Source organism: Danio rerio, chromosome 8 (genome assembly GCF_052040795.2).
Source record: "Danio rerio strain M-AB ecotype USA chromosome 8, GRCz13ab, whole genome shotgun sequence".
Lineage (NCBI taxonomy): Eukaryota > Metazoa > Chordata > Actinopteri > Cypriniformes > Danionidae > Danio > Danio rerio.
Genome location: NC_141028.1, coordinates 9,637,132 through 9,663,908, shown reverse-complemented (window position 1 = coordinate 9,663,908; position 26,777 = coordinate 9,637,132). Strand labels below are relative to the sequence as shown.

The 26,777-nt window shown below is 35.7% G+C and overlaps 1 protein-coding gene and 1 long non-coding RNA gene across 15 annotated transcripts in view; one reads left to right on the top strand and one right to left on the bottom strand.

Annotated features, from left to right (window-relative positions):
* The window catches only part of zgc:113363, a 34,535-nt gene that overhangs the window by 610 nt on the left and 7,148 nt on the right, over positions 1-26,777 (top strand). Inside the window, exons 2-6 of one of the 5 annotated variants that reach the window (XM_087263938.1) lie at positions 3,056-3,176; positions 4,306-4,437; positions 5,057-5,296; positions 10,073-10,363; positions 14,948-15,684. In XM_087263938.1, the coding sequence (XP_087120064.1) occupies positions 3,077-3,176; positions 4,306-4,437; positions 5,057-5,296; positions 10,073-10,332 (732 nt within the window). In that variant the 5' untranslated portion in view covers positions 3,056-3,076 and the 3' untranslated portion in view covers positions 10,333-10,363; positions 14,948-15,684. Of the gene's footprint in view, positions 1-2,845; positions 3,177-4,305; positions 4,438-5,056; positions 5,297-10,072; positions 12,855-14,947; positions 15,685-26,777 lie in introns of those variants that run through there. The other 4 variants (XM_087263937.1, XM_087263939.1, NM_001123302.1 and 1 more) reach the window with 4 other exon arrangements.
* si:dkey-242k1.4 lies at positions 1,359-25,221 on the bottom strand. Of its 10 annotated transcripts, none has more exons than XR_015497561.2 (6): positions 23,918-25,221; positions 14,959-15,169; positions 14,393-14,456; positions 10,098-10,328; positions 5,050-5,155; positions 1,359-3,164 (listed from the first exon to the last, which is right to left on the bottom strand). It is a non-coding gene; the product is annotated as a si:dkey-242k1.4 (long non-coding RNA). The 10 variants fall into 10 exon arrangements; XR_015497565.1 differs by lacking the exons at positions 14,393-14,456; positions 23,918-25,221 and adding exons at positions 15,845-16,037; positions 22,491-22,577 and having other exon boundaries at positions 5,050-5,287; XR_015497568.1 differs by lacking the exons at positions 14,393-14,456; positions 23,918-25,221 and adding exons at positions 15,845-16,037; positions 22,491-22,577.

Sequence of the window (26,777 nt, the reverse complement as noted above, 5' to 3'; positions counted from 1 at the left end):
TACTAAAAAAACCTCAAGAATTGTGTTGGTTCAACTAATTTTGAATAAGTAATTTTAACGACCAGCAACATTTTTTTGAGTGGATAATGTTTGTAATGTTGTTATAATTATTATAAAGTAACCATGTGAATTAATTAAAAAAGTTTATAAGTGAATTTTTAAGTGATCTGAAGGACAGAATATGTAGGCCTATTTTTATACAAATTAGTACTTTTACAGCTTTCTTTCATCCAATTAATAAAAATGCATGGTAATGATTCACATCTACATTTTATTTAGATTACTAGAGATTTATTAGATTATTTTATTACTTGACCCAATGCAAAATAAATAATTTGCTGTAAAGAACTCCATGAGAACAATTTTATATAACCTGGTACAAAGCATATTTGTCTTATTGAAGAAAGTCAATAAATTTAGATTTTTTTATATTTGTCCTAAACAAGATGATATAGCTTTAATCAAAACCTCAATTCCCATAAAATGTTCATTCATTCAATAAAAAAGTAAATGGTTTTACATCTAAATTTGATCACTTGAGCCAATGAAAAATAAATAATTTGCCTTAAATATTTTAAGTCCATGAAAGGACAAAGTATATTGTAATGATTGCTTTATGTAGGCAACTGGAGCTATAACCTAACTAAACTGTTTAATAAATCTAAATGGCTAGCAGGGTGCTAGCATAACTAGGGCCAGACAGTATCTGCAGACATTTTTTGCCATTTCTGCACAGAATTTAGCAAAAAAAATCAGCAGATTTATGTGGAATAATTTTGGGAGTATCATAACAAAAACATAATATATTAAATAAAAAAATAATACCTTTTTAAACTTTTATTTACTGTTTACACCACTCTCCCCTGAGTGTCTCTGTTGGCAGAATAAGCGGGTAAGAGGCGGCTCAGAACATGAACAGCTCTTAACAGGACTATACCACCTCGTTGATGGTGATGATGAACAGTATATTTTAAATAAATAAAATATTGGTGTTAAATCTCTGAAGCCAACTCAAATTTAAACACATAAAGATTATAGAAGAACAACCAATGTATTTTAACTAATATAACACATAAACTAACTCTAAACCATTTCCCATGATGCACCTAATTATAGTGCTGTAGGTCAGGTCATTACAATATTGAGTTTCTGTTTGATACGCATGCACTGGCCTGTGTGAATAACCTTACATTTTTACATTGGTCAAATTAGCAATATCACATGAGTAGCAGTGCGATATGGCTGTATATCAGCATATACAGTATATACAGCCATATCGCACTGCTACTCATGTGATATTGCATTTATACTACAGTTTAACATCACAATCCTGTATATAAATAAGAAAATCAAACATAGAGAGTCTAAAAACCCTTTTTTATTAGGAACTATTTTCTTCCGCCATTCATTCACATCTACAGCTGACGTCAAAACAGCAGAAGTTGTTACTAATTCACCAACATCACTTTAGAGCTAGTGTTTGAATTACTCTGTCTAAAGTGATGACAAAACTGCTGATTCTTGCTAACACTTTAAGGTTTTAAGGCTAAATGTGACATGAAATGCAATCCATGTACAGAGATATATTCTTACAGTGTTACAGTCATCAGTATTTCTCTGTTGCAATCGGAATTTCACAATAATTAACCCCGAAATTAACAACGAATCCACTAACGTTACCAGACTGCTGTTGTGTTTTTGAAAAGGAAAAACGCTAAACACGAGAGAATCAGGATAGGATGCAGCGGGTTTTGGGCAGCCGCTTCGATCGGGTACTGTCCCAAAGTGGGCAACCCGGGGGTGTTTAGTTTATAGACTGTACCAAAGAGGGGGGTGGCTGAACTTACAGGAGTTTTGTTTCTTTTTAAAGAAATAAAACAGGGATGTTTGCAGGAGACTGATCTAAAATACAAGATACTCCCATGAAAAACGGAAGTGTTGGCTGGTGTTCTTACCAGTTTAATATTGATTTGATCTGCTATAGTCAGAAATCAGAGTGTTATATCTTCTAAGCGTAAGGGCTTATTATGCGGTTCTGTCGCCATCTTGTGGATAGAAAACGTCAACTGTCGCTGACGAGCTGTCTCTCAGAAATTGTAAATATTTTAAAATAGGCACTATTCTTGCAAATAACCTGCACAGTAACTACATTCTCAACTAAAAAATGCCTCAAAAGTATAATTTGTTGTCTAACGGCAGTAATATTTGTGAAACTGTAGTGTCTGCTTGTTGCTGGCTGTATGTGGGCGGAGTAATACACAAAGGGTAAAGAGGCTGTACGGATACTGATATTACTAAAATATATGACAGCTATCAGCCAATCAGATTTGAGTTCGTAATCAAAAACTCTTTATTTGACTATGTTTTGAATATAAAAAGTCTATTACTTGATTTAAAAAATAAAACAAATAATATTAAACTGAAATGAAAGATACATTTTTAATTGGATAGAGTACTGCTTGAAAATGTGTTTCAGATCTAATCAGCATTGGAGAGAGAGACCGCATTGACTTAAGTCAGATTCAGAAGCCCTTTAATGGGCGTACATGAACAAGGAATTAGTCTTGGTGTATTGATAAGACAAGCTACAAATGTAATAAAACAAAGATTAAAATGCAAGCAGATTCAATAAAATATGAAAAAACAAATGAGTAACGGGAAAGGTGGACATATAAGCTGACTCAAAAACAGGGTCAGACGGGGACAAGCTTTTAACTGGAGACAGAACAATAAAACCCTACAGGTAAGACACGGGCAGATCCTTAAAACAGCAAACAACTATCTAAAATGTTTATTATGACTCCTGGGCTTTGATGATATTGTCAATTTGGTTTGACTCAGCAGGATGTTAGTCATATTAGTCAACTTCCCAAACCACTTCAGGCCAGTTCCTAGCAGCAGACGAGCATGTTTTGCGCACTTTAAGTCAGATTTTCTTTCTCATGGAGTTTTAGAGGATAAAAGTCACCATGTTAGAGGTTTTCATTATGACCTCTACCCCACAAACAGCCAGGCTGATTTCATGCATATGAGCTCTTGCTGGATGTGTTTTCAGAGTTCGAGTCAAGCGTCTCAAATGGAGACAGAAGCCATGGATGTCCAACAGCAGGACGGAGGGCAGGACAGTCCTGTTCACACAACACAACCAAAGGCCACCGGCAAACCTGAAGACACAGGTGAGATGTTTATAAAGCAAATCTGAGCCTATTTAGCATTTATGCTTCATTTATTCTGAATAAATAATAGGGCTGTGCAATATTTTGCGGTTGTGCATATCATGATAAACATATCACAAGGGTTTGGAGTAAACAAGCAAAGCACAATATATCGTTTCAGCATCAATATCACAATGCAACCAACAGTTTTCGTATTTTGTGATTCACAAGTGTTTTCCATTTATTTATGTGAAATTTAAAGTGAAAAAAATTTAAAGTGACTTTCATTGACATTTTAGTAGTTTAAAATAATGTATAAGAAATAATATGTAGAGAAAAAATCCTGAAAAATAACAGAAAATGTACTGGCAGTTCATCATTAAGGTTTTTGTAGTGTAATGTACAACATCAAACCAGACAATATATCACTTTGTGAAGTGTATTAATAAACTAATTTCGAGAGGAGCATGCACTTATGATTGATAGCAGTCCACATTAGCTAACACCGATTCACCGGAGCTCCACGCCCACTGTTATGCATATTTTGACAAAATTCTGAGGTGGACCTGAACCGAAAGTGGGGGGTGTCATGATCCTTTAAAAAGTCAAGTATTTTCACAGATTTCCAGCACCCATGCAAACCCTGTACATTAATACATGCATCTCTGAGACCAAGCAGAGTGGCAAAGCTGTTTTTTTTTGTTTGTTTTTGTTTATAAATTTGTAATAATTTTAGAATGGATGACTGAATATGATTAAGCAAATTAGTCACGTTACAAAAGCTATCAAATAGCAGAGCAGTATCTCCACTCTGTTACAAGTGTTTTTGTCCCTGGTTGTTCTTGATGTTTTCAGGTTGATATAACTGCAAATTGGTGGTGATGATTATTTTATTTATTTTACTTTAAGTTGATGAAATGTCTAAATTGTTTTATGCAACAGTAAAAATAAGTTGTTCACTTTCAGAAGTTGTTGTGATGCTTTTTTCTCCCATGAAATAATATAAAACATACGTTGGTTGTAAAAACATTCATTTATAGCATATCGCATATCACTTATCAAATAATTTATGCATTATCCTTCAATATCATGTCCTAATAAAAAGTATGAAAGCAAAATGTCATTTAGATTTTTATTGTTTGTCTGACAGGTCCTGTCCTGACTGAGACTGTTCACAGCGGAAGCAACGAGTCGCTGATAGATGGTGTTACAACCAGTGATGATGCTTTACTGCTTCCTGATCATATACCTACAATTTCACACAAAATAGATAAAGGCAATGGTAATTATATTTGTATGCATCAAAAATATAATTAATTATAATGAATGTTTTTAACATATTCATATACTTCTCAATACTCATGTTTTCTTTTTAGGATTCTCCTATATTTTTCCATTCTCTCCTGTTTAAAACTTGCTTGTATTTCACACATATTTTGATACCTCTCTATAATAAAATCCTGTAAAACGCAGGTGGCAGCACACAACATATAAGTTAAATTATACACAAACTGTAGCTAAACCTTCCATATGCAATACCTCCAAACCACCAGGGGACGCCACATGCTATCAAAGTTAAGAAAATATATACAGACAAAAACGAATAAAAAACACCTGTATTCCATTATCTTTAAAGCCATTTGGCCATCGATCACACTTTCTCTATAAACTCCACATCAATCAAATCATGTATTGACTGTCAGACGCGTGCCATAATAATAAAGACTGTTTCCTTGAGCAGCTTCTGTCCACTTATCTAAAAGGTTTAAGTTTGTGCTTAGTACTTTAGGTCAATGCATTTGAATTATATGGATTTGTATATACTTCACAAATTGTAACATAATAAAATGCAGCACTTACTGAACTTTTATATATTATAATGTCAATTTAATACCTTTCAGTGAAGCCCTGTCTTCCCAATGGCACTTCTCCAGTAGTCAATGGGTGCGCTGTGACCTGTTCACCTCCTGCTTCTTCACCACAAGTTTCGACATCTCGTCCTGCAGCACAACAGAAATGCAACCCACATGCAAAATGCAACGGACACAAACAACCTCCCAGAAAACAAATGTCCTCCACCTCCCAGAGCCAGAAGAGTTTCAACGGCGATGCGACTCAGATTCAGAGAGTGGCTGGAGATGGTAAGAAAAGTTGAAGTGAAAATTATTAGCGTGAAATTTTAATTGTTCGAAAAATATTTCCCAACTGTTTTTTTTAACAGAGAGAATTTTTTGTTCAACATATTTTTAAACATAGTAGTTTTAATAACTTATTTCGATAACACTTTAAAAAAATGGTCCATTAGATAATGTTTTTACAAGCATTAACCAAGTATAAATAATCTTGCAAAGCATTTATTAATTATAGTCCAACATGAACTAATGCATTATTAAAATTATTATTAAAAGTTGTGCTTGTTAACATTATTTAATGCACTGTGAGTTAACATGAACTAACCTTATTTATTCATTCATTCATTCAATTTCTTTTCGGCTTAGTCCTTTTATTAATCCGGGGTCGCCACAGCAGAATGAACCGCCAACTTATCCAGCATATGTTTTACGCAGAGGATGCCATTCCAGCCGCAACCCATCTCTGGGCCACACTCATTCACACTCATACTCTACAGACAATTAAGCTTACCCAATTCACCTGTACCGCATGTCTTTGGACTGTGGGGGAAACCGAAGCAGGGAGAACATGCAAACTCCACACAGAAACGCCAACTGACCCAGGCGAGGCTCAAACTAGTGACCTTCTTGCTGTGAGACGACAGCACTAAATACTTACTAAATAATACTAACTTAAACGTTATTTAACCTAACATTAACTAATGTTAACAAACATGAATAAATATTGTAAAAAATTTATTACTAATACTAACTTTAACATTAATTAATGGACCATTATTTTAAAGTCTTGCCCTAATTTCTTTTGTAATATAATAATTAACCGGTGATTCTACAAGATACTAGTATTCAGCTTAAAGTGCCATTTAAATACACTGTAAAAATGTTCTTGCTGCTTACATTTATTTTTTTGAATTAAAGAAACTTTTATAGTCATCTCAACTTACATCAAAGTAAAAATATTAAGTTAAAGTTTCTCAAACTAAAAGAATTTTCAAAAATTTGTTGAAACCAAATTAACTGATTAATATAAGTTCAAGTAACATAAAACATTTGTTTTCATGACTTTTTGTCATATAATCTTTACAGTGTACTTAAGTTTGTTGTGTTAACTACACATTAAAAATATCTTGCTGCATATAATTTTTTTAGTTCAATCCAAGGAACTTTTACAGTCAACAAAACTTACATCATTCATTAATTTTTCTTCGGCTTCCTCTCTTTATTTATCAGGGGTCACCACAGTGGAATGAGCCACCAACTTATCATATGTTTTGCGCAGCAGATGCTCTTCCAGCCACAACTCCTATACACACTCATTCACACATACACTACGACCAATTTAGTTTATTCAATTCACCTATAGCACATGTCTTTGGGCTGGAGGGGGGAAAAACGGAGCACCCAGAGGAAACCAGTGCTTAATTTGTGAATTGTGAGGACCCGGAACAGATCGGGCTAATCGATCCGGCAAAAAGTGTGGAGCAGAAGTGGGGGGTGGTGGATCGCGGAGGGGTGTTGCGGACGAAAGTGAGCGGGGTGGGGGTGTCGCGGATGACAGTGAAGAGAGTTGGGGAGTCGCAGAAGAAAGCGACAGTGAACAATGGACAGAGGAGAAGGGTGGTTGAGGAGGGGGATCAGTAAAATGAGGTGCTGGATCAGATCTCAGAGGTGCCAGATACGGATCCGGCGTGTTCCGGCACAAATTAAGCCCTGTAGGAAACCCACGCCAACACGGGGACAACATGCAAACTCCACATAGAAATGCCAACTAACCCAGCCGGGGCTCGAACCAGCGACCTTCTTGCTGTGAGGCGACAATTCTAACATCAGTCTAACTGACTGATATTAAGTTAAACTTTGTATACTACAAAAAATCTGTTTAATTTATATTAGTTACAAATATTAACACATTTTTTAACTAACTAGTTTTATTAGATTAAAAATTTTTGTTTTCATGACTTTTGTCACATTGTTTTTACAGTATAGGCAAGTTATTGTATAACAGTGGTTTGAAAAAAAAATCATATCGAAAATAAATCTTAAGGGATAATAATATAGACCACAAAACTGTTAAAAATAAATATATATATAAACTCTGGCCAAACTAAAAACAATAAGACTTATAAGTCATCTTAACTTACATCAGTCAAACTGAATAAAAATATTAAACTAAACTTTGTATATCTAAAAAAAATAGATGAAACTCGATAAACTGATTAATATTAGTTACATTAACAAAAATTAATAGATTTGTTTTGTGAATCTTTGTCAAACTGCTTTTTTTCCAGCCAAACTTAAGAAATAAAACATATATTATAGTAAACACTGTGAAAATGTTCTTGCTCTATTAAACATCACTTTGTAAATATTTGCAAAAGAATACAGATTTTAGACAAATGTTAACTGTATCTATTGGTTCAATCCATGCTCAGATTTTAAAGACAATATTTTCATGTATTATAAGAGCATGTGGGTCATGTTTGAAAAGCGGCCTCCACCCACAGGGCTATTCGTAAATACATGGCCTGCTCTTATCTTTCAGCGACACTGGGACTGGCCTGTGGATATATCTTCATGTGTTTAATGCTCCCTTCACGTCAGCGTTTGATAATTCTTTCCGTTAGGTCACACATCTCTGTTTGATGAACTCACACTTAGCCAGACCATAAATATTCTTGCACATTAGATAGCGGTGACTTAAAATACTGAGAGAGCATTTTACTTGATGTTTTGTAATAGCATGAGTTTGTGAGTATTTCTAATGTATTGAAGCAAATCGTATTTAGTATGGTAGTAATAGTACGGTGGGATCACACATTATTAGTGTCAATGTTTTTGCATGTTGAAAACATGTGTGTAAACACAATTGATGATAAAGGACATTAGAAAAAAAAATACTACTAAAACTGTGAAAAAAAATCAAAATGTTACTTCCTTAATGATATCAGAATGACTTGAGCATTTTAAAATAAACACATATAAAATAAACACTTGGATGTTTATGAAATATTGTGTTTCTGTCTAAAGATATGGTTTCAGCGACCTAGCATGAGATACATGAGGTAATTTTGTTTATTTCTTTGTCTTTGTAGGTTGTGGAAATATACAGCAGATACAGTAACTGATATAAGAGGGAGAAAGTCCTCCCTTTGTCTCTAAAGGCCGGCTCACACTGTGAGATTTTTTATAATCCTAAATGATCATAGCATGTCATACTGCACAAACATAGCTCTCATGGCACACTGTAAGATCTCAGCAGTCATAAAGTCAGACTGAACGACATGAAGATGAGCCAAACACAAAAGAAAACACCCCCGGAGTTTGATGTAACTCCCTGCAAAACACTTTCACTATCCTGCGTTCTAAAATGATTTCTTACAGCAAACCTAAACAATCTCAATGTTGCACACAGTGTGTTTCAATTATAAAACCATGAAGATAAAGACTGTTTCGACATTTCCCCGCGGTCATTTGAATTGTCGCATGGATTGCGTTATTCAATTCTGAGCTCCTATTGGTTCTTGGATTGACTCTCATCATAGCTGTTGTCACACAACAGGAAACTGCCAGAACTTCATCTGAGAACAAATCTGATCACAACGGGCATTATACGGCTTTGAGTGAACATGTCAATATCACCAACGAAGATTACCGATTTTAGCCGAGGATTTCACGAATCTTTTAGAATTTCCCAAATTTGTTTCAGATGACAAAATCGTGGCTGAAATCTCAGTGTGAGCAGGGCTTTAGTCAATCATGGAATTTTCAAATTGTCATGACAAAAGTCAACTAATCACTTTTTACAGGTTAGGGTAATCAGGCAAGTCATTGTATAACAGTGGTTTGTTTTGTAGCCAATCTAAAGAAAAGATTGCCCAAGGGGGCTAATAATATTGACCTTAAAATGTTTTTTAAACAATTAAAAACTTCTTTTATTATAGCGGAAATAAAACAAACAAGACTTTCTCCAGATAGAAAAAAAATAACCACTTGGTTAAGTACCACTTGATAAAAATATTTATATATATATGTATACATATATATATATATATACTTACGCACTAATACAATTCACCAAACAAGAAATGATCAGGAAAACATAATCATACACTAAATAAGTATAGAAATTAAAGGGTAAAATACCACATATATAAACAAAGATATACAAACATAGGATAACAAAAATAAGAATAAGTGAATAAATAAACAAATAAATAAATAAATAATGCGAAGGAAAGAAAATGGGCAATTAAGATATAGGTGTCTACTTAAAGAAATTTAGAAAATGGCTCCAGACTTTCTGGAACTGTTCTGGCTTTTGTTTAATTGCAAACTAAATCTTTTCCATTTGAAGAACATGTAAGAAATCAAAAACCCATTGCCAATATAAGAAGGGAAAGCTGCTGACTTCCTATTCATAAGAATAAGTCGCCTAGCCAGTAAGGTTGCAAAGGCTTCACTATCAGCCTGAAATGAATTTAATTCAACATATTCTGGCAGGATTCCAAACAGTGCTGTTATGGGGTCTCTTGAGAAATATATAAAATAATAATAATAATAATAATTGCAGACACTGTAAAAATGGTTGGGTTCCACAAAATTGATTTGTGTTGTGGACAACATGAAGTAAGTTAGCTTATTAGTTTTGACAAATTTAAGTGTATTGAACATAAAACAATTATGTTGTCCCCCCCCAAAAAACTCAAGAATTGTGTTGTTTCAGCTCATTTTAAATAAGTAGTTTGAACAAATAATCAATTATTTATGTTTGTGTGTGTGTTTCAGATTGCTGTGCGCACTGTATACTGGCCTGCCTGTTCTGCGAGGTGCTGTCCTGGTGTTCGGCCGTGGCTCAGTGTTTGGCCTGTGGTCTAGAGTGTGATGCTCTCTGCTGCTGTGGTGAAGCGGCCGGCGGAGGTCTGGCCTGCTGCGCTGAGGACTCCTGCTCTGCCCTGCTGGATTGTGGGATACTGGAGGACTGCTGCCAATCTTCAGACTGTCTGGAGATCTGCTTGGAATGCTGCTCCATCTGTTTCCCTGCCTGAAAACACAATGATATCAAGCACTCGAAGGACTGTAAGCATCGGGATTTACAGTATCTTTTATTGTTTATCCTGCATTTTGTATTTATTTTGTATGAAGAATTCATTTGTTGGACTGTTCTGCACGAGGTTACTTTCTGAATTCTGACAAGCCATACAACCAAAATCAAAAGGTTTGCTGTTACTCACCCCTTTATCCAAGATGTAGGTTTATTATTATTATTTTTATTGTCAGCAGGGAGAGCAAGTATTGAACACGTCATGTTTTTTTCTGGGAATAATATTTCTAAAGGAGCTGTTGACAAGGAGTTGAACCAGATTTTGGTAAAAACCCCAAAAATACAAACATTAAACTATAACAAAACTAAAATCTGAAAAATAAGTTCTGTGTAATTACAATCGAATGACAGAAAGAGAAAGTCCTGAACTCAGGTTTTTCTGAGTTTTTCCACAGACTTTAACAGTGTAAAGATCTTGATGGTTCTGTGGGTCTCGTCTATTAAATCTGATCTAGCATTTTCTATTGGATTCGAGTTAGGCAATTGGCTGGGCCATTCTACAGCTGGATTTTCTTTCTCTGAAAGCATTTGAGAGTTTCCTTGGCTGTGTTTTGGATCATGTGATAATAAAAATGTGTGTAAATGGACAAACCAGCAGGCTGAGCACATCGGACTAGAACCTCTTCGTCACAGTCAACTCTGCTCCGCATCCCAGGTCCGCCGACATACACGGCAAGCTACTGGGTAGACTGGTAACACCAGAAAGGCCACCCATGCGGAGGTAAGTAGTCAGCTGGTAGCACGAAAAGGAACAGAAGCCGTTAGCTGCATCATACCGCCCTGTAGCGTTCATTTTAAAGACGAAATTCATTTAGACGGACCTCTGGCTACAAAATTCGTGCTCTAGAGAATTGTATACAGGAGTACATCTACACAATGAGCCTGTGTTGACATTTTTGCAAATCTGAAATAGGTTACTTTGGGTGCATTTTGTTATATGTTTTGGATACACATCTCTCTTGTACATGTCAAGGAGAAGGCGGAGCTTGTCATACAGATTACCCAGCGAACCACTGACTTAAACCTCTCCCTAAACCTAACCAATAGTGTTGTTAAAAGCATATGTTGGAGAAAAGACATATTCGATAATATATAGTAGACAATGTCACGTTGTTTTGTGGTATTTATGTATGTGGTGTTGTGCAAAGAACTGCATGAAAATAATAAATTATTCTTCAATAATATGTTCCTGTTAATATCATTAGTGAGAAAATGAACAGAAGTTGTTGACGTCATACCGCCTTGTAGTGTTCATTTCGCCTAAAAATTGCAATTAAACATGTTAAAGTACTTTTTTGCAGTTTTAGGCAAGGCAAGTTTATTTATATAGCACATTTCATACACAGTGGCAATACAAAGTGCTTTACATAAACAAGAATAAAAGAAACAAGTAAAATAAAAATAAAAACAAATAATAAAAAAAAAACAGGAAAATTCTCCCAATGTTGGTAATAACCAAAAAAAAAAAAAAAAGGCAGTGAAAGCCCAGACAGCAGCTGAAATCTCTCAGTAGTTATTCAGCAACCCTCTGCCCTTTGTCATTGTAAATGAATATCAGCTGCTTCAGTCCAACATCAACATTATCAGGATGATGAAAATGTCAGGGTGGACATTTCAGCAAGACAATGATCCAAAACACAGCCAAGGAAACTCTCAAATGCTTTCAGAGAAAGAAATCAAGCTGTAGAATGGCCCAGCCAATCACCTGACTTGAATACAATAGAAAATACAAAATAAAGCTCAGATTTGATAGACGAAACCCACAGAACCAATCAAGATTTTTACACCCTGTTGAAGTCTTTGAAAGACTCAATGAATGTGATTTCATTCTCCATGTGAGAGGCGTCTTTAAGCTGCCATCATTAAAAAAGCCTTTTATATAAAGAATTAAATACATTTCAGAGTTCAGGACTTTTTCCTTGTGTCATTTCATAGTTTTATCACAGAATTCATTTCTAGATCTGTTTGTTTTTGTTTTATTTTTGAATTGTTTGGGTTTTTACCAAAATCTGGTTCAATCCCATGTCAACAGCTCCTTTAGAAATATTATTCCCAGGAAAAAAATGACGTGTTTAATATTTATTTTCCCCACTGTAGTTAAATAATAAGCCTGTATTGTTTAAATCAGACTTTGTTTTTTTTGTGCATTTTGAAAATCCACATTTGAATGTGAAACATGTCTAAAACATGTGAAAAGTGTGGGTCTGAAATATTTAAATGATCTGTCAGACCCTAGTCATACTATTTTATTTGATAACAAATATTGCTATTGTCCTTTAAAAATTAGAATCGTCTATTTTGACTCTTTTTCTCAAGTAGTGTTGAAAACTTGCCTGTGATGAAAATACTTACTGTTTCAGCCCATATGTGACTTGTACAGCAGCAGCATGTTACAATGCATGAAGCAGATATGCACACTAAAAATGCCCTATTACTGCATTAAACATCAGATTTTTATACTGCAAATATCCCTAAAATCATTTGTTTTGAAGCATGCCGTTTGAAAGCTGAGAATGAGTCGTGAGGATCTTTGTTCTCAGCGCTCTTATCTAAATTGCGTGCTGCAGGAAGCCTGGCCGATGCAAAAATATCCAGTCAGGATGACTATAAAGCGCTCGCATATTCCTCCGGGCATGTTGAATTTCACAGGCTTTCTCCAGATGACTCTGCCCAGTGTTTGGACAGCGGGCACTGCTTTAGAGATGTTGAATCTGGCAGAGCAACAGAGGTCTGTGTGTCCAACAAAAGCTCGACCTGCATCCCTCCCTTTATCCCGCTGTGGGTTAAAACATTACAAACATCAGCTAAAAACTGCTGCATGTCTGCCCTACAGCAGACATTTCATATCTAATATTTAAAAAGATGCATCCATCAACCATAAGGAACTATAATTTTATAATTGATTGTGATTTTACACTTTACTGCTCTGAAGTGATGGTAAAAACGTTTTTAAAGTGTCACATAAAAATTATAAAATTTTTTATTAATAAAACCACAGGGGTGCGGCCAGGTAGGGGGCATACTAGACATTGTGCCCAGGGGCCTTGAATTCTTAATCCGGGCCTGCCCATAGGTCTCTGAAGAGCGCAAATGAAGCTACAAGTATGCGCGGCCAACTGTCGTGATTTTGTTTGCGCGTCATCACACTGACCGCGGGATACCAAACAAGGGCACGAAAGTGGAGCGTCAGTGGAGCTACAGATGCCTGCTAGCATTGTGCTTAGACGGGCTTTTCTTTAGGAGAAATATTTAATTCTTCATTACATGCGACTCGTTTGTGTTCTGACCACATGTGCTTGGTTGTACACTATATCAATAAAGTGTTGAGTCTTTTAAAAACACTGTTGTAAAACAGGAGTGGCGCAGTAGGTAGTGCTGTCCCCTCACAGCAAGAAGGTCGCTGGGTCGTTGGTTCGAACCTCGGCTCAGTTGGCGTTTCTGTGTGGAGTTTGCCTGTTCTCCCTGCCTTCGCGTGGGTTTCCTCCGGGTGCTCCGGTTTCCCCGGAGACATGCGGTACAGGTGAATTGGGTAGACTAAATTGTCCGTAGTGTATGAGTGTGTGTGAATGTGTCTGTGGATGTTTCCCAGAGATGGGTTGCGGCTGGAAGGGCATCCGCTGCGTAAAAACTTGCTGGATAAGTTGGCGGTTCATTCCGCTGTGGCGACCCCGGATTAAAAAAGGGACTAAGCCGACAAGAAAATGAATGAATGAATGTTGTAAAACATTGAGCCAGTAAGCATTGTTCTTATGATGTTTTTCTAAAGGAGGAAACTGTGAAGTTCTTCCAAATACTTCAGATATAGTCTGTGTTAGTAAATGCAAGACTATTGATGAAATCCAGGCATAACACTGTATGACAACGTTTCAGATGACTGTTCTAGAGCCTAAAGCTAATCAATTGTTCAGATTCTGGAGTGCATTACAGCTCTAAAAAATATAAATGATCTTAAATAAAACCAATACATTTGTAGAGATGGCATATAAGTATATAATTTCACTCACCTGGGAAATGGGGGAAACTTGAATGGTTTGAGCACAATTAAGTGCACACAGCATGCCATATCATCTGATAATTGAAGGAAATCAATCCAAAAGGCAATTAAGCCACATAAAACAAAACAAAAATGCAATGAATATGCTGAGTTCAGCGGCTAATCAGCCGGAATCAGCTGAGGTGAAGTGACAGCGACCAGAGAGACCTAGCTGTCACTCAAGCTGTCACCAAAACCATCTTTTGTACCAGGCTGTAAACATGTTTTCTCAGCTGTAAAATTGGCCAATTTAGCATTGTTTAAGGGGGCTAATAATACTGACCTTAAAATTATTTAAAAGAATAATAAAAACTGCTTTTATTCTAGCTGAAATAAACCAAGTAAGACAGGATCCAGAAGAAACATATTATAGGAAATACTTTGAAAAATCCCTTGCTCAGTTAAACATCGTTTGGGAAATATTTGAAAAAGAAAAAAATAATAATAGGAAGGCTAATACTTTTGACTTCAGCTGTAGATATCTGTACAAGTGTGTGTGTGTGTGCGTGCATGCATGTGTGTGTAGATGAGTCTCACCTCCTGGACGGTTGGCTGGCGGGGAGCAGGAAAGGCTGTGTTTATTGTACAGATGTGCCAAGTGGCGTCAACAGGAAGTGGAGGAAGTGACTGAAATGACAGCGCTGGGGCGACAGGATAGTCCCTTAAGGCCCGAATCAGGCTCGGTTCTGACCCAGCGATCCTGCCCGCCGTTTCAAAGAGCAGAGCCAGGAAACAGCTTTCAGCATCACTGCACGAAAAGAGACAAAACACAGCTTTACTACATCAAAGCCTCAGCGTCACGCATGACATCAGGGAGGCTAATGACGGGACCAGATTTTTCTGGTTGCAACAATAGCTTTTATCATCATTACTCACGGTTTTAACACAGTATTGACAAAAGCCACAGAAAGTGTTACTTTAACAGGTATAATAACAAAAGAAAATACTTTTTTGTGTGTGTAACGTCTCTATTGTAAACTGTAAAACCTAAAAAGTTAAGGTAACTCAAACCAATTAAGAAAACCGATTGCAACAAAACATTTAAGTTTTAAAAACTAATCCAACTGAGTATTGTGAACTTAATCCATTTGAGTAAAGGAAGCAATTTGAGCACAGTAAAACCCATTAAAAGAAGAGAACTCAAACCTAAAACCTGAACCACACTGTTCCAGTTACTATGACCATTTATGTGAAGCTGCTTTGACACAATCTACATTGTAAAAGCGCTATACAAATAAAGCTGAATTGAATTGAAACCTACTGAGTACTGTAAAACCCAATAAGTTAGGTAATAATTAAGGTAACTCAAACAGTTTGAGGAAACTGATTGCTACAAACCATTTGAGTTAAAAATGAATCTAAATGAGTACTGTGTACTTACTCCATTTAAGTTGAAGTAATGAGGTATTTAGGGCGTACTCACAATATGCTATCTGAACCGTGCCCAGGCCCATTTCCTGTATCATTTGAGAAGTGTGAGTGCTCTGAATTGGGCTCAGGCACGGTTCACTTGGCCGGCCCTGGCCCGGTTGGAAGATGTGTGCCAGAGCGCGGGTCACTTGGGCTTTGGCGTGGTACACTTGTGTGTGAGTGCAATGAGTGTCTGAGCCCGAAAACTGAAGACGAGACATGACTTTTAAAGGACCGTTTCATATGTGTTTATTAATCATTCTTGCTGTTCAATGTAAGCAAACAGTTTTTTAAATACGTAAACCCCTCAGTGTCCGACAGCTGCACCTTCAGCAAACCTCCTAATTCCTTCAGCACGAGGTCTTTATGATTGTTTATGAGCGTCAAAAGTGGCGGATCTGTTCAGCGAAATATTTGACTGCTTGTCACCGCATCTCAAATGACTAAAACAATACAACTAAAGAAATCTCCACTGTGCTGAGCGAGAGCGCTTTTTACTGAACAGCGCATCATCAATGATGTAAGCGTGCTCAGGCCCGAACGTAATGCGAGTGCGGGCCATCGGTGGAGATGGGAGGGGGGACAAGCGTGCTTCGGCCCGGTTCAAGGCAGCCCATAACTAACTCATTACCCTCAACGCTGAGTTCAAAACTCTTTTTAAATGAGTAGACTTAACTTTCAGTATATTGAGTTAACAACACACATTTCATTTGATAAAGATGACTGTTGGGTTTTACAATGTAGATAAATCAGTAATACTTTAGGCACTTTAGGTTTCCTCTGGGTGCTCCGGTTTCCCCCACAGTCCAAAGACATGCGCTATGGGTGAATTAAATAAACTAAACAGGCCATATATGTGTGTGAATGAGTGGGTGTTTCCCAGTACTGGGTTGTAAAACATAAGTTTAATAAGTTGGCGGTTCATTCCGCTGTGGCAACCCCTGATGAGTAAAGGGACTAAGTGGAAGGAAAATGAATGAATGAAAGTTTTGTAAAGCTGCTTTGAAACTGTAACTATTGTGAAAAGAGCTTAACAAATACCCTTGAATTGAATTGAATTATCAGCTTATCGTTTGTATAATAGCTCTGTTCTGGTTAGATCATTCACGCATTTAAAATCTAAATTCAAAACCTAAACTCATACTTTACTCAGACGATTTTATTTTAGTCACAGAAAAATAGTGTAACATAACAGTGAGTCTGCTGTGGTCTGTGACGTGTTTTGCCGCGGGTCTGCGTGATGCGATTGAGACCACAATCCTGCTTTTGTTCACAGAAGGTTTTGGAGAAGAAAGAGCGCTGACGTTAGTGAGACTCTCATCCGTGAAGAACAACAAACTCTGCAGATTCTCCAGGGCTGAGGAGAACCACAACATTCAGGACGGCGAGAAGAAATAACCAGAACTTCCTTTATTTGCCCTTTCGAGATTCACAACCACACCTAACACCAGTCTAATACTCATGTCCTTATTTCTGTTTGTTGAACACTGGTAAACGAGAAAAATGGGAAACAATATTGAATTAAAATTTAAATAAAGAAAATAACCAATACATATTAATTTAATTAGTTTAAATGTCATTTAAAATATACAGTTTAAGTCAGAATTATTAGCTCCCTTTTGATTTTATTTTATTTTTTTAAATATTTCTCAAATTATGTTTCACAGAGCAAGGATATTTTCACAGTATGTCTGATATTATTTTTCTTCTTGAGAAAGTCTTATTTGTTTTACTTCGGCTAGAATAAAAGCAGTTATTCATTTTTTAAAAACCATTTTTGGGACAAAATTATTAGCCCCTTTAAGCTAATTTATTTATTTTTCAATAATCTACAGAACAAACCATCATTATACAATAACTTGCCTAATTACTCTAACCTGCCTAGTTCACCTTATTAACCTAGTTAAGCCTTTAAATGTCACTTTAAGCTGTATAGAAGTGTCTTGAAAAATATCAAGTAAAATATTATTTACTGTCATCATGGAAAATGTAAAATATATCAGTTATTAGAAATAAGTTTTTAAAACTATTATGCTTAAAAATGTGAAAACATTCAATCTGAAACAATCTTCCCTCCATTAAACAGAAATTGGTGAAAAAAATAAACAGGGGGGCTAATAATTCTGACTTCAACTGTATATTATAACTAATTACAATAATTACTAGTTTCTAATTATTATTGTTTTGTCTTTGCCTTGATTACAGTAGATACTATTTTACTACATTTTGTATTATACTTGTATTCAGATTAAAGTGCAATTTAAAGGCTTAATTAGGCAAGTATTTGGACAACAGTGGTTTGTTCTGTAACCAATCTGAAAATATATATATATATTAAATATATATTGATCTTTGTTTTTAAAAAATAAAAGAAATTTATTTTAGTTTCTTTTAAAAAGGCTTTCTCCAGAGATTTAAAACAAAAAGGAATTACTTGGGAAATGCTTGAAAAAACACACCGGCTACTTTATTAGATACACTTGTCCAAATGCTTATTAATGCAAATCTTTAATCAGCCAATCGCATGGTTAAATTGATCTGCTACCTTTCAAACCGAGCATCAGAATGGGGAAGAAAGATGATTTCAGTGACTTTGAACATCATGGTTGTTGATGACAGACGGGCTTTTCTGAGTATTTCAGAAACTGCTGATCTACTGGGATTTTCCGCACAACCATCTCTAGGGTTTACAGAGAATGGTCTGAAAAAGATGGGCTACAGCAGCAGAAGACCACAGCAGGTGCCACTCCTGTCAGTTAAGATCAGGAACCGAGGCTACAATTTACACAGGCTCACTAAAATTGGACGATAGAAGAAATTGGAAAAATGTTGCCTGGTCTGATGAGTCTCGACCGTAGAGTCAGAATTTGGCATCAACAACATGAAAGCATGGATCCATCCTGCCTCATCTCAATGGTTCAAGCTGCTGGTAGTGGTATAACATTGTGGGGGGTATTTTCTTGGCCCACTTTGGGCTCATTAGTACCAATGAGCATTATGTCAACGCCACAGCCTACCTGAGTATTGTTGCTGACCATGTCCATCCCTTTATGACCACAGTGTACTTCTGATGGCTACTTCCAGCAAGATAACGCGCCATGTCATAAAGAGTGAACATGACAATGAGTTCTTGAACATGACAATGAGTTTCTTGAACATGACAATGAGTTCACTGTACTCAAATGGCCTCCACAGTCATCAGATCTCAATCCAATAGATCACCTTTGGGATGTGGTGGAAAGGGAGATTTGCATCATGAATGTGCAGCTAACAAATCTGCAGCAACTGCGTGATGCTGTCATGTCAACATGGAGCAAAATCTCTGAGGAATATTTCCAGTACCTTGTTGAATCTATGCCATGAAGGATTAAAGCAGTTCTGAAAGCAAAAAGAGGTCCAACATGATACTAGCAGGGTGTACCTAATAAAGTGGCCAGTGTTAGTAAAACAAATTTAATGGTATCTATATACAGAATATGTAAATATATACATCAAAGTTTTAGATATTTGAAGTCTAAAAAACTATTAAATTATTGCAATTAAAATAAAAAAAATATCTAATTAAAGCAAAATCTTTACGCTAGTGCACGAGACATGTACAGTTCAACATTAAAATACAACAATTTAATGAAATTAAAAGTTTAATTTAAGTATAATACTGGGGTTAATTATTAATAAAAATATATATAATACCAATGTGGGGCGAGGCAGTGGCGCAGTAGGTAGTGCTGTCGCCTCACAGCAAGAAGGTCGCTGGTTCAAACCTCGGCTCAGATGGCTTTTCTGTGTGGAGTTTGCATGTTCTCCCTGCCTTCGCGTGGGTTTCCTCCGGGTGCTCCGGTTTCCCCCACAGTCAAAAGACATGTGGTACAGGTGAATTGGGTAGGCTAAATTACCGTACTGTGTGTGTGGATGTTTCCCAGAGATGGGTTGCGGCTGGAAGGGGATCCGCTGCGTAAAATCTTGCTGGATAAGTTGGCGGTTCATTCTGCTGTGGCGACCCCTGATTAATAAAGGGACTAAGCCGACAAGAAAATGAATGAATAAATGAATACCAATTTGCAAACAAAATGACTTGTTAAGTTTTAATCAGCTGCCATAAATAGCTTGTCCTCTGTTTTCATAGCTTGTCCTCTATAACACAGGCAATTCATCTATGATTTATGCTTCAATTACTCTGGGATCCTGATTGTTTTCACACTTGGAAATTAATTCTGGCTTGCCTACAAAGTGCTAATAAAATCAGCCCTGTTTGACATCTCATCTCAGAACAAAGACAGACTTTCTGCCCGAGAGCTTTATTTCCTCTCTGCGATAAAGACTCTCCCTGATGGAGGATATGCAGAACTATTAAAGGATAGCTCTTTATTAGGCTCTTTATTTTCTCTCCCTCATGTGTTTCCAAACCTTCAAGAGTTTCTTTTATTCTGCTGAACACAAAAGACAATATTTAGAAGAAAGCTAAAAGACTGTAACCATTGACTTCTATAGTAGAAAAAACAAAATGGAAGTCAATGGTTTTTTTGCTCAATAGAAGAAAAAAAAAACTCAGAAACGTTTGGAAACAAGTAAAGGGTGAGTAAATGATCATTGAATTTAGATTTTTTTTGGGTGTACTATCCCTTTAAATGTCTATTTATCTCTAGTTCATCCAGTGTCTATGTCTATTTATATTTAGTTCACTTAAAAAATTACATTTACTCATTATTTACTCTCTCTCATGTGTTTCCAAACCTGTATGAGTTTCTTTTATTGTTGAACACAAAAGATTATGTTTTGAAGAAAACTGAACGACTGTAAACACTGACTCCCATTTGTTTTTCCTACTATGGAAGTCAATGGTTACAGGTTTCTAGCGTTCTTCAAATTATTCTATTTTTTGTTCAATAGAAAAAAAAAAACAAAAAAAACTCATAAATGTTTGGAAACAAGTAAAGGGTTAATAAATGATCACAGAATTTTCATTTTTTGGGGTGTACTATCCCTTTAAATGTCTATTTATCTCTAGTTCACCCATTGTCTATTAGTCTTTTTATGCATAGTTCACTTAAAAAATTTACATTTACTCATTATTTACTCTTCCTAAAGTGTTTCCAAACCTGTATGAGTTTCTTTTATTCTGTTGAACACAAAAGAAGATATTTTAAAGAAAGCTGAAAACCTGTAACCATTGACTACCATTGCAGGAAAAACAAATACTATGGAAGTCAATGGTTACAGGTTTCTAACTTTCTTCAAATTATCTTATTTTGTGTTCAATTGAGGGAAAAAATTCAAAGGTTTGAAACAAGTAAAGGACGAGTAAATAATGACCGAATTTTCATTTTTTGGGTGAATTATCCCTTTAAATGTCTATTTATCTCTAATTTACCCAACATATTTTTGTCTATTTATGTATGTTTGTTTTTGTTTACCCAAAAGTGAACATTTACTCATTATTTACACTCTCTCTTATGTGTTTCCAAACTTTTATGAGTTTTTTTTTTATTCAATTGAACAAAGAAGTCGATATTTAGAAGAAAGCTGAAAACCTGTAACCATTGACTTTAATAGTAGAAAAAACAAATAGAAGTCAATGGTTACAGGTTTCTAGCATTCTTCAAATAATTAGAATTTGTGTTCAACTGAATAAATACACTTATAAGGGTTTGAAACAAGTAAAGGGCAAGTAAATGATGACATAATTTTCATTTTTTGGGTAAACTATGCCTTTAAATGTCTATTTATCTGTAGTTCACCCCTGTAGATTTGTCTATTTATGTACAGTTCAACCAAATAAAATACATTTACACACTTTTTACTCTCCCTTAAGTGTTTCCAAACCTTTATGAGTTTCTTTTATTCTGCTGAACACAAAATACGATATTTAGAAAAACACTGAAACACTGTAACCATTGACTTCCATAGTAGGAAAAACTAATTAAAGTCAATGGTAACAGGTTTCTGGCTTTCTTTAATTTACCTTATTTTGTGATCAACTGAATAAAGAAACTCATAAAACAAGTAAAGTGTGAGTAGGTTAAATGATGACAGAATTTTTGGGGTGAACTCTTGCTTTTAATGTCTAAAATGGACAGAGTAGGTTCAAATTTTGAGCAGTCAATGAAAGTAAAACCTGAAAATGTTATTTTGTTAAAGCTCGTAAGCTTCAGAAGAAACTTTAATTAAAGATCACCAGTTGATAAGTTAACTTGCAGGCCTAATATTATATATTTAACTTCATGTTGGTAGGCTGTTTTTGAAGAAACGTTAGGCCTACAACTGGTTCGACCTTATGTCTACAGAAATGGACAAAAAATGCTAGATTTTTTTGTTATTTTTATCTGGTCTCATTTATGGAAGCCTCAAGAACAGGAGAAAGTGTATTTCTACGTTTTCCTTAAACTTAATTCCTGTCTGAAGGGGTTACAATGTTGTGCGTTACACTAAAAACACCAAGTTATAAAACTAACACCTTTAATACGCGAAATAAAGATTTAAGAAAAAAAAGAGAAACGCGTTTTTATCGTAGTGAGGTGAAAAGATGTAACGTTAATAATAATAATATGATGCTGATATTTTCTGTGAAAGACAAACACACTTTCAGCGACGAGTTCGACAAACACGACACACACAGAAACACAAGACAGAAATATATAAAGACAATTAGACACAATTACCTGAAATTTCGCTGATAAGTCCAAACTAATTCGCTTAGTTATTCGGTCTTGGACATCTCCCGTTGATAAACTGATTTTTTTAAATGAGGTGATGTGAGTGACAGGTGTGGTTTTACCGCCCTCTGCTGGAAAAATAACCGCAGTAGCTGGATATTATTGTTTTTATTCGCAATATTAGAGATTCTTATTGGTAAAATTGCTCGGAAAATATTCACAATAACACCGTGTAGTACAAAAGTAAAATACGCCTTGATATTTCGTAAATCAATTAGCTTTTAGTTTATTAGATACCTTTTCATCATGTGCAATGGTTGTTTGCAATCACGTGGTTCTGGCCCTGTTCACATAATTTGGAGATTGATAAATATGGTATTATTTTACAGAGAACCCTCCCAATTTTACATATAGGATAATGCATATATTTGTTCATTGTACTTTAAGGTTTTATTTGTGTTACGATCTGTGTGGTCTATGCTCTTTCTGAAGGTTTCATATTATTCCACTGGATGGCAGTAAAGTTTTTTTAATCATGTTTTGAACATAATAAAAAGTTTCTGTCATATTAAAATGACAAGGTCATATTATTATTATTATTATTATTATTATTATTATTATTATTTATTATTGTTGTTGTTAGGTAGATATTTAAATGTTAATTTAAAGTTACTCCAAAAAACAATTACTATATAAATCATGTTGTTTCCCGTTTTTGTCCTCTTTAATTCCCAGCATAAAAACATGACATCAGAAAAATCACAAAAAATGAGCCATCTACCTGTGCAAATTACCTCTTCAAATATTTTCATCAATTTTCATAAGCTCAGACCATTCTGTTGTGAAATAAAGCTCTTCTCTCCTCTAATTCACAAAAGGAACTCATATGAGCCAAAATAACTCATTTGAGCAGGAAAATATTTGTCATTGCAGTGGTTTTCAAAAATATGTCTATACCGCCTTTTCTTCCGTTTTGCTATAAAAGCCGTTCAGCATTTCTTATTTTGAGCAATTTAAACCATTATAAACAACACAAAACAGAAACATTTTGATATTTTTTTTGCCTATTATTTCCATGACATATTTATATGAGTTGCTAAAACCATTAGCCTAATTTTTGAAGTATTAAATTCAACATCTTTTTTAATTTCCATAGCGCTTTTACAATGTAGATTGTGTCAAAGCAGCTTAACATAGAAGTTCAAGTAAACTGAAACTGTCAGTTCAGTTTTCAGAGTTAAAGTTCAGTTCAGTGTGGTTTAATATTTACAGCTGAAAGACCAAACAATGAAGAGCAAATCCAACGATGCACAGCTCTACAAGTCCCAAACCAAGCCACTGGCAACAGTGGCGAGGAACAAACTTTACCAATTGACAAAAGTGATGGAAAAAAACATCAAGAGAAACCTGCCTCAGTTGGGCATGACCATTACCTCTCTGGCCAAAAGTCCTGTGCAGAGCTGCAGTCTAGGCGCCGGAGGCTGGAGAACGCTGGACGTCCATCATGGAGAAGCTGCAGGTGTGAGTATAGGTCACCGGCAGGTGTACAGGCTTGCCCACAAGGTCTCATGCTCTCCACTCCTTCAAGACCACCACAGCATCTGCTCAGGATACGGCCTGGTCCAGAATTATGGAGACCTCTGGAAGTTCTCTATGGTTGGCATCATCTCTTCGTATGCGTTGTCCTTGAGTTCCTCAATGGTTGGCATCATCTTTTCACAGATCTTGTATCACACCAATTTCGAGAGGCCTTGGGATGAGCATCCCCAGATTGAAATAGAGAACAAGGCACTTCCGGTTTGGGCGAGAAGACGATGGCAGCGTGATAACCTTAGCTCCCGACAACGAGAATAAAAAGGCCTAAACGAAGAGTAAATACTCGACGATATAATTACTAGTTGGTAGGAAGAAGTGGATGGTCATGACAAAAGAGAGGCAAAACAAGATTAAAGGCAAGAAAATTGTACACAACATGGTAAACGTCACTGAGGTAAACGACGAGGAACCGCTAACCGAGCACAGAGAGGGCGAGGGGGAAACGGAGGTTGATCTGAAGACGATATTCAAAGAAATAAAGGATTTTCGTCAAGATAGCAAGAAACAATTCCAAGAGCTAAAAGAGGACATCAACAAAACTAATAGAAGACTTGACGAAACGGAGGAACGGATAACAGCAATGGAGGACAGAATGCAAACTACAGAGGATGTAGTCACGGAGATGATCAAACTGCACGATCAACTCGAAGCCAAACTAATTGATCAAGAAGGACGCGATAGGCGCAACAATATACGAATCTACTCAATACCCGAAGAGTCTGAAAAAAATTACACATCAATGATAGCCTTCATTGAACAGCTACTAAAAGAAAACCTCCAATTACCAACGGACTTGAACTTACAGATCGAAAGAGCCCATAGAGCCCTCACTCCTCTACCGCCACGGGGATCAGCACCACGATCCATCATTGTGAGATTTTTGGACTATAGAACGAAAGAAGAAATTATTAAAATGGCATGGAAAAACAAAGGATTTGAGTGGAAGGGAAAACGCATAAATTTCGACCACGACTACGCAACAGGGGTGTTAAAAAAGCGAAGAGAATACGCGGAGGTGAAAAGACTATTAAAAGAAAAAGGAATACGCTTCCAAACTCCTTTTCCTGCAAAAATGCGGGTCTTCTACGAGGACGGCGTCCGCATATACAGCTCTGCTACGGAAGCGACGCGAGATATGGCCGAGAGAGGATTGCCGGTGTTCCGGAGAATTCAGTTCCCCCTGTTCCCCCCCTCACAGCGCATGCGCTAATTCTCAGTAATGACGTCATGCTTTCGCTTCGCTAGTGAATAAATTCGTGTTGGTTTTGAAAAAAAAATTCGTGTTGGTTTTGCTGTATTAACAAGCCCAATGTTGGTTGCATTAAACAATGTTTTATTATATTTTGTAATTGTAATTTTTGCATGCACTCATTAATTGTTTTGTTGTTAATGTGCGTGTTTTCTCGTGTTTCTTTCAAACAAGCATTGTCTTTAAAATAAGCCTTGTCGAGAAAAATATCACTGCAAAATTAGTGTCTTTTGTTTTAGGTAAGTCACGATGATGCTTGTAATGTTTAAAAATTGCATAGACTGTTAATGCAAACATTTGTCACTTATCTGCATATGAAAACACATGGGAACAGATTTTCTGTAAGCAAGGTAAGTTTCCTGGATTAAAAAACAAAACAACAATACAATAACGTCTTTTTAATCTAATAATTGTCTCCAACAGTTTTCATCTGCAGAAAGGGCATTTAAACAAAAATTATGGATACAGCACATAATACAACTAAAAGATAGACTTAATTTTTTTTATAACTTTTGAAAACTTTTTTCCTATGTCTAAAGGGGTTTTACCATTGAAAAGGCATGGGAATTTTTTTACATTGCCCAAAGAAGTGTTAACTCCTATATATTACCTTTTGTGGATTTAAAAGGCACTACAATGATGCTGGTAACATTTTTTAATGGCATAATTATGTCTAAACTTGTATATGTGTAGAAAAGTGTATTTACAGTGATTTATGTTATTTTTGTGGACTAAACAATGACCATATGCATTCACCTGCTTGGGTAAATGGGTACTTTTTTTAATTTTCAACAATTTTGTACCTTTGGTTCTTGTTAAATTGACAAAAGCTGTTAAACATTATTTTATTGTTGAGGCAATTGTGGGTAATTACCCTGCATGATCTTTCAGATTGACTGTGATTGATGTGGTTATCACCAGTCATGTGTGGCAGAATAGGGCTGTGCGATATTAAAAAACAAAACAAAACTAATATTGCAATATTTTTGTTGTTCTGCCTTATATATTGTGATATAAATACAATTTCACCAGATTGGTTAAATAGCTCTGTTAGAAAATAATTCATTATTTTACATTGATTGGCATGATTTTGTAGGGGACTGATTGAATCATGCATAAAACAATTTACAAGCATAGATAAACAGGGCAAAGACAAAACTGCTGAGATACACAGTGTTTTATGTTTTTTTTTTTTTTTTTTTTGGAGCATTCAACACAGAAATTGAATAATCAAATGTAAAATAACACTAGTCTTCTTTATATAAAAAATAAATACAATTAATATTTGTTTAAGATATAAAAGTTATAATTTATTGTGCCTGAATGTATTAAACTCTTTAAAATCACATGCAAATTATAATTTTTTAATTTAATTTTGGTTAAAATCTGCAGCTACTCCACAAATCACATGTACTCTGAACTTATGTGCTGCTCAACATTGCAGATGT